Consider the following 8,871-nt stretch of genomic DNA (forward strand, 5'->3'; position numbering starts at 1 on the left):
TTATAGAATATTTTAGATATTGATAAAAAAATTTAAGTGACGATATATTTATATCACTTTATAATGGACTTTTATGATTTATTAATATTTTAGGCGGAGATACTAATTTTAGAAATGTTAAAATATTATTATTATATAATAGAGGTTTTGTTAGAAATAATTTTCTAATAATTATGGTATATTTAAAATAGTATAATTATTTTACCATGAATTTATGCAATACTTGATTATGTACGCAATGTAGGGAAAATATTAGAACCATACACGTGGGTGAAGAAGGTTGGCAGCAACTTGTTGCTTATCAGCAGCCATAACTTTTGGAAAAGTCCAACTTTGGCCAACTTTATTTATATATATATAGTAACTTTGGTCATTTTTAAGGGAAAAGGAAAGTGAACCATCCACTATTAATACATATACATACCGTTGAGTTTCTGTTTTTCCATGTCTGCACCTTCTCTTGTTTCTTTTAAATTGGTTGGAGTTCTTAATTATTCTTACAAGTTACTTATAAATTAAGAGGTGTTGTGGAAATTAATTTCTTTAACGTTGTTCAAGCTCGGGTTCTAGTAGCACTATTTTGAGGCATCGCGGAAAGGTTTTTTGCGTTGGCGTCCAGGTAGGCTAGGTTTACTCTATTTTTAGATTTAGCTTACTTACCGAAAATGTTAACTATTATGTTAGCTTTGGATAAGTGCTTGTAGATACGTGTTATTTTATATGTATAAAATGTCTTATTTATTCGGATTGGGACCCCGTTGTAGTAATTTTTGGTATTTTACCTTTCGATATAATATAGCACCTATCACTTTGGGACATAAAATTTAATTGCAAATTCTTTAATTTATCCCTTTTTAAAATTGGAGGATGATTATTTAGACGTTGACATTGTTATAATATGGAATGGATTTTAACATTATCGGTGGGTTATGGTTACTATAAATTCCGGTTTGAGTCCGGCAATTGATTATTATTGTTACTATGAGTTTCGGTTCGAGTCCGGCAATTGACTATTATTGTTACTATGAGTTCCGGTTTGAGTTCGGCAATTGACTATTATTGTTACTATGAGTTCCGGTTCGAGTCCGGCAATTGACTATTATTGTTACTATGAGTTTCGGTTTGAGTCCGGCAATTGACTATTATTATTACTATGAGTTCCGATTTGAGTCTGGCATTTGACTATTATTGTTACTATAAGCTCCGGTTTGAGTCGGCATCTGATTATTTATGTTTACTTTCATCACTTGTGTGTCCCACCGGCTTATGGGGGTACGGTTGGGTTAATGGTTTTCTACAATGTGCCTAGCGGGCTTATGGGGTTCAGTTAGGTTATGTTTGATTTAATTATTATTACCGCATTATTATTTTTCTGTATCGCACAAGTTTATTCCTTTACAGTCGTTGCATAGCTTGGTAGTTGTTTACCTTTCCATCTTTATTTACTAATAACTCAGATTACGTCCTTGTGTTGTAGTTACACCTTTTCTGTATTAAGCCCAGTCGGCCGATGATGCCTACTGATTACCCGTAGTTTTTGGTACTCATACTATACTTTTGGATCTTTTTCCTGATGCAGATCCAGGTACTAGCAGTCGGTGTTGACGTAGTTCATATCTTTCAATGCTGGTTTAGAGCGGGGTGAGCTTACTGTCGTCTGAGGCTGATCCTCCTCTATCTACTCTAGTTAGTCTTTTTCATTCGAGACTACTTGTGTACATTCTAGATTTTTTGTCTAGTACTCTGGGTACTTGTTAGTAGTGGCTTTAGTACTGACCTTATCAGGTTTTGGGAGGAATTCATTTGTATAGTTGGTCCTTTTTCCTCCTCTCGTTTTGATATAATACATATGCTTTATTCTTAGTTTTCACTTATTATTGTGGTTGTTATTATCATACGCAATCTTTGATTTTGTCTCTGCCTATTAGCCCATTACCAATCATTCCGGGCTATGATTTGTCTTGCCTACTGGTGGGATAAGTTAGGCGCCATCACAACTTGAGAAATCGGGTTGTGACAGCAATTTTCTCACAAAAGTTGATCAACATAAATTTTACAAGATGATGTACTTTCATTCAATACAATGGTTTCAACACTAGGTGGACATAAATCGATTTTACAAGAAGGGTCGATTAGATCATAAATAGGATCAACTAGTGTATCCACACTCACAACAAGTACATCATCATCAAGTTGCAAAGAAACAATAGACTCACATATAGGCAAGATACAACTTACACTCAATGGGCTTCTAGCCACACAATTATCATTCGCATGTACAAAAGTGTAAGAGTTAGTTATTTTACCTTGACGTTCATGAGTATGTTCAACTCTACCTCGGTGTAAAAGTCCATCACAAGCTTGGCCAGCAACTTCCTTCTGGAAGCTCTCATCAGAAGTTGTTTGGACAATTGTATTTTGAGGGAAGAGTTTGAGTAACAATTGGCGTATAATTTCAATGTGCCGTTGCATATCTTCAAGATCGTAATGGATGCGATTACACGTGGCCTTGAAAATTAGGGCAGCCATGGTACCTAACCAAAAAAAAAAAGACAACAAACAAAAGAAAATAAACAAGATTAGTAGTAAAAGCTCCTCACAAACACTCGTAGACACTCACTTTGGTGATCCTCACAATTGGAGCGGCGAATATTGAAAGTTGCTTATACTCCGGTAGTCAATAAGATGTCAATTCTACTTAGCAGCCGGAATAGATTCTTCTTTGATCAACTCAAGACACAAAATAAAAAATTCTACTTACGAACTTGAAACAAAAAGTTACGACGAATTAAAAATGAGAAAAGCACACAAATAACAAAGACACGACAAAAACAGATTTAAAAACTAATTCACAATCTAGTAGGTAACTACTAGTTGCTAATTAGTACTAGAATCAAGAAATGAAACTAATGAAACAAAGAAAAGAAACTTTAAAATCTGAAATTTGAGCTTCAAGTTTTTTTGGAACATTGATGACGTGGCATTTAGATGATGTGGCAGTTTGGTGACATGGCAATTTTGGTGACATGGCAGTTTACAATTTGGATTGGTCAAATTTTTAATTTGGGAGAGTGAAAAATTAGATAAAGGAGGAAAAGCACAAGACTTAGAGCCTTTTTCAAAATTCAAAAGACTTTGACTTTCCTTGCACCTTTTTGGCAAGACACCTTTTTGAAAGCCTTTGTCTCCTTTCCTCTTTTGTTTGTCTTGGTATGTGCCCTTACTCCCTTTTGGTAATGAGTCTTTTTGAAAGTTCTATTGTCCCCTTTCTTATTTTGTATGTTCTTTGGAATGTGTTTCAAGACTAATAAAAGACTACAATCTTTTCTCCACTCTTTAAGATCAAACCACACCTATTGAATGTTCTTGTTCAACAATAAATGATGAACATGAAGAACAACAAGAACACTCAATAGATTGAAACTAAAACAAATGAACTCCAAATTGAAAGATTTCGGATTCCTTTTGCTCACATTAAACTTCATAACACAACCATACATTTTTCAAGCCACAATATCAACAACCCTTCCAATTCGACCTTCACCTTACTAGTTTCTTCAACCTTAAACTCAACAATGGTGAACAACTCAAAACCACTCAGATTAATCTCAAATTCAAGATCTAGACTCACTTAGTGTTAGGGAACAAGAACCTAACACTAGAAACAACAAAACACAAAAAAAAATACAAGAAAACTAGGCTTCAAATCGGCCTAAACACAAAAAAACATGGACAGATTACTATTTTTGAGTTTTTCAACACCTCTTTTTTTATTTATTTTTCAAGTGAGCTAGCCCAAGATTTGATCTTGTAGGAACAATATCAAGCTATGCTCTAATACCAAACGGTATCTACAACACCAAAAAAGTCCGCAAACAATCCACAATCACAAGCCTTTACCCGCAACAACAAGACAACAACACGATACGAAAAGCAAACATAAACTTAAAAATAGTAAAAGATAGCTAACTTGACACAAAGAGAACCCATTAGGTAGCAACTAAAGAGTGTATCAAAACTCTAAAATCTTTACAAAAAGTGTTAACAAGTATCAAGTTCTTACGGTGACCGCCAAGGGAATCAACTCACCTCAAGATCCACTATTTCCAAGCAAAGAACAATATTGGCTTTTTCGAGCCCTACACTAATGGATTATCCAAGCCTACAAAGGGTGTTACACTCTCAATGAGAGAAGAAGTCTTTCACATATTTATCCTTCAAAAGCTAAAGAGCAAATGACTTAATAGAAGACTATATAAAGGCTAGCTTATTACAAACAAAAATGACCACAATATCCTTAATGAAAGGGGTGGCCATGAAGTGTCTTCCTAACAAAGTGTGATCCCTAAAACACCCTTAATAAAGGGTTCTTCTTCAATGCTCCAAAACCGTGGGGTCATTATACAACACTTGTAGTCTCGGGTTGGCATCAAAGGTAAACCCCCATGCAATCTTCTACACACGGGTTTGCCTTATGTCATGCTCAAAATGGGTCATCCATGCATGTTCTTGTGTCCTTGAGGTGACCAAATCTTGAGTCTTCATGCGTTGGCATCCAATGACATCTTCAAAAGCATAGATGGCCATTTGGCTTATATCAAATGCGGTAAATGATAAAAGGCTTATTAATAATCAGTCCATCTTAGCAATTAAGAATAAGTTTGATGCCCTAGCTCAAGAGGAGGATGATAATGCAGAGAGATCATATACAATAGGTGATAATTGCAAGGATGATAATTTAAATACTATTAATACATCTTCAAAAATAGAGAGTGAAGGGGAAATGATATCAACAAAGGAATGGGTCACAAAGTCCTTTAGACAGATTTCACAACCTAAAACATCATCTGCAGCAGTTTTTGAACAACACAAAGGGTAGAAACATCATCAGAAGTAGCTCTTGGATAATAAAATAGGGTAGAAACATCATCTGCAACAGCTACTGAAGCACCAACGGTTGAACAACACAAAGGGTTAGAAGATCAATAAGTGGACGAAATAAAAAAAGTGCTCATGAACCCAGGGATTGCGGTAATTGCAGTTACTGAGGAATGTGATAAATCCTTAGCACCTTATACTCAACACAATAAAAATGATAGAAAAGATGAGAGCAGTTCAGCAATTCAAGAGTACTCTGATATTGGCAATAATAATGATGATCAAATGGTAGAAAATAATAATAGGGAAATAGTTTTGCTACCTACTACTATGAAGAAAGATGAGTCCTAGATGGTGATACTGCAGAAAGAGTCCCCAAATAAAGTTTTGCATGACATCATATCTCATAATATGGATGAAAAAGAACTAGTAGAGAGAGAGATACCTGAGCAACAGGTTGAGGCTCTCATAGAGGGAGAAGACACTGAAAATGCATTGCTACATATTACCAGATATGCTGATTTATCTCCAAGGGTCATGAAAGCTGCTAGAAAAGGTAAAAATCAAGGAGATAGAGAAAGTGCTCAAAGTGTCAGAGTCCTACCAAAAAGAAGTATATCAATATATAAAAGATGAAATCATTCATTTGGAATATAAGATCAGTGAAGTCACAACAAGCTTTTCAGAGGGTTCAAATGTTGCATAAGTATCACAAGTTTTCTTTTATTGCTCTTATGGAACCTTTTCAAGATAGTAGATTCATCAACAAGTACAGAAGAAGATTGCGCATGCCTTTAGCTACTTCTAACTATAATGGAAAAATATGGATCTTTATAAACCATGATTTTGATATTGTAGTTATTAGTAATACAGAACAGCAACTTACTTTAAAGTTGAAACATCAAATCATGCAATATAGTTTTTACATTACTATTGTTTAAGAAAAGACCAGATTGGCGAGACCTTATCATGTGTACCAGTATCTGACCTATTTTGGTACTTGTAACTCCCTTAGGTCCATTTTAGTTGTCGTGCTTACCAAAAATATCTGCTCTAAATAAGCCATCATTCACAGCGGCACCAATGTTCACTTGAGATCTAGAAAAATCGGATGATCTCTCTCAGATCTGGCCATCTGCTTTTGAAGAACACATTGGGGCTCTCTTCGGCGATCGTTCTTGGACTGACCAGCTGAATTCAACGCTGACAACAATGAGATGCACTAGAAATAGGTCAGGGTTACTCCTTCTCTCCCCCTATTCTCTCTCTCCTAAGTTCTCTCTCTATCCTCTTCTCTCTTCCTTCCCCAATTTCCCATCTTGGCACTGCTATCATCGACGGCACTAGGGTTTCTACTGGCTTGACTTCGATGAAGGGTAAGTGGGCAGCACCAGAAAATGCTCAGAAGATGCTCCAGTGACTCTACCTGGCGATATTCAGGTGATAGGAACACTATTTCGGCGACACTATTCTGGTGATACTAATCCGATAACCAATTTCTACCGTAAATTACCGGAATCCAGTGACTCAACCAAGTATACGGACACAACCCAGCTTTGATCAGGTGCACTTGATCTATCTTTTCTAGTTGTATATAGATTTCTTGATACTGATAGTGTTCTGTACTATTCTTGGCTGATTATTTGGTTGTGGGTGTCAAATTTCTTGTTGATTGGTTACGTTGTAATAGCATTTTACATGTGAATATTTTTATTATTCTTAGTAGTTTTGGAGTGTGCTACCTTGTCTGATTACTGTTACTTTATTTACTAGCATATCCATTAATTGTGGTAGTATTAGTTCCCACTATTGACTATTGTTTATCAAAATTTGTGTTATGTTATTGGTTTTGTTGTTCTCTATCTATTATAGATTGTTGTTTGTGTCCCTAGATCCTTTATTGACTTTATTGTAACTAGTGTGCCCTTTTACCTTATCTTAATCCCCCCTTTGTTATCTTTCTTTCCTTTTTTCCTTTCACCTATTTCCCCTTTGTTGCATAGTGTGATTGGTGATGGTATACAAGGGTCATATCATAGGTCGGGGTTGGGGCCAGGGTCAGGAGGTGTTCAGTCTGGGTTAGGGTTTTAGGGGGTTGGGTTTGGGTCGAGTCTAGGATCGTATTTGGGATTAGGGGCTAGGGGTAGTAAGGCTAGGCAGGATAAGAGAGCTTCTAGGTTTCGAGTTGGGTCATAGAACATTGGTACTTTGTAGGGTAAGTCTATAGACCTGGTAAAGATTCTTAGAAAGAGGAGGGTTAGTGTAGCATGTGTCCAGGAAACTAAATGGGCAGGTACTAAAGCGAGAGATGTGGATGGATATAAGTTATGGTACTCGGGTAGTATGATACATAGAAATGAGGTAGGTATCTTAGTAGATTAAGATCTTACGAAGCAGGTGGTAGAGGTAAAGAGAGTTAGTGATAGACTAATGTCTATTAAGTTGGTCATGGGAGGGTCTACGGTGAACATTATTAGTGCCTACGCCCTGCAAGTAGGTTTGGATGAAGAGGAGAAGAAGGAATTCTAGGAGCTTTTAGATGAGGTGGTGAGGAGTATCCTGAGCAATGAGAAGTTTTTTGTGAGAAGGGATTTCAATTGGCATATTGGGTTTTTGTCGAGAGGGTACGATGATGTGTATGGCGGTTTCAGTTTTGGTGAGCGGAATAAAGGAGGAACTTCTCTATTGGATTTTTATAGGGATTTTGGGTTGTGGATAGCTAATTTGAGCTTTTCAAAGAAGGAGGATCGCCTTATTACATTTTGTAGTTCAGTGACCAAGACTTAGATAGACTTTTTGCTTCTTAGAAAAGGGGATAGAGCGCTATGTAAAGACTATAAAGTCATACCTAATGAGAATCTCTTGTCTCAACATAGGTTGTTGGTGATGGACTTGATTATCAATAAGGGAAAAAATAAGAGAAGTGGGGAGGCACGGCCCAGGATTAAGTGGGGTAGCTTAACTTTGGCTAGTGCTTTGGAGATGGAAAAGAAGTTGAAGAGTAGGGGGCGTGGGAGAGTAGAAGGGGTGTGGATAATATGTGGGAGATGAATATTAGTTGCATTAAGGAGACCGCTAGAGAGGTATTAGGTATCTCAAGAGGTCGATCTGGCAAACATCGAGAAGAATGGTGGTGGAATAAAGAGGTTAGAAGAAAGGTGGAGTCTAAGAAGGTGGATTATGCTAAGTTGGTTGGGAGAAAGGATGATGAGGATAGGCAGAATAATGATGAAGAGTATAAGGTAGCTAGAAGAGAGGCTAAGTTAGTAGTTACGACGGCTAAGACAGCAGCTTTTAAGAGTTTGTATGCAGCTTTAGAGGAGAAAATAGAGATAATAAGTTGTATAAGATGGCTAAGGCTATGGAGCGGAGGGCTCGTGACCTTGACCAAGTGAAGTACATCAAATGAGAGAATGGTATAGTATTGGTTGAGGATGCCCTCATTAGGGAGAGGTGGCAGTCCTATTTTCATAAACTTTTGAACCATAGGGGGGATAAAGATTCTATGTTGGAAGACTTTGAGATATCTAAAGAGGGTCGCGATTAGATTTATTATAGGTGTATCGAGGTTGAGGAGGTCAAGGAGGTTATTTGCAGGATGTGGCGGGGTATGGTGACAGGGCCAGACGAGATTCCAATAGATTTTTGGAAGAGCACTAGCGGGGTAGGTCTAGAGTAGTTAACAAGGTTGTTTAACATTATTTTTAGAGCTTCTAAGATGCCTGAAGCATGGAGATGGATCACAATGATCCCAGTGTATAATAACAAGGGAGACATTCAGAGTTGTAACAACTATAGAGGTATTAAGTTGCTAAGTCATACTATGAAGGTTTGGGAAAGGGTAGTGAGTTGAGGATAAGGAGGATCATGTCGATCTCTGAGAATCGATTTGGTTTTATGCCTGGTCGCTCAACTACTGAGGCCATTCACCTTGTGAGGAGATTAGTGGAGCAGTTTTGGGAGAGGAAGAAGGACTTGCAAATGGTGTTTATT

General features: G+C 37.0%; 1 protein-coding gene and 1 long non-coding RNA gene across 2 annotated transcripts; both read left to right on the forward strand.

The window, feature by feature from the left end:
* The first annotated feature begins 376 nt into the window (after nt 1-376).
* LOC107861192 lies at nt 377-1,871 on the forward strand. The gene is made up of 2 exons (XR_001671762.2): nt 377-619; nt 1,580-1,871. It is a non-coding gene; the product is annotated as an uncharacterized LOC107861192 (long non-coding RNA).
* A 6,045-nt stretch (nt 1,872-7,916) lies between these two features.
* LOC107858133 lies at nt 7,917-8,273 on the forward strand. Its single transcript, XM_016702850.2, has one exon. It carries the CDS (start codon nt 7,917-7,919, stop codon nt 8,271-8,273), a length of 357 nt encoding a protein of 118 aa, XP_016558336.2.
* Nucleotides 8,274-8,871: the final 598 nt, after the last annotated feature.

Source organism: Capsicum annuum, chromosome 2 (genome assembly GCF_002878395.1).
Source record: "Capsicum annuum cultivar UCD-10X-F1 chromosome 2, UCD10Xv1.1, whole genome shotgun sequence".
NCBI classification, from domain to species: Eukaryota; Viridiplantae; Streptophyta; class Magnoliopsida; order Solanales; family Solanaceae; genus Capsicum; species Capsicum annuum.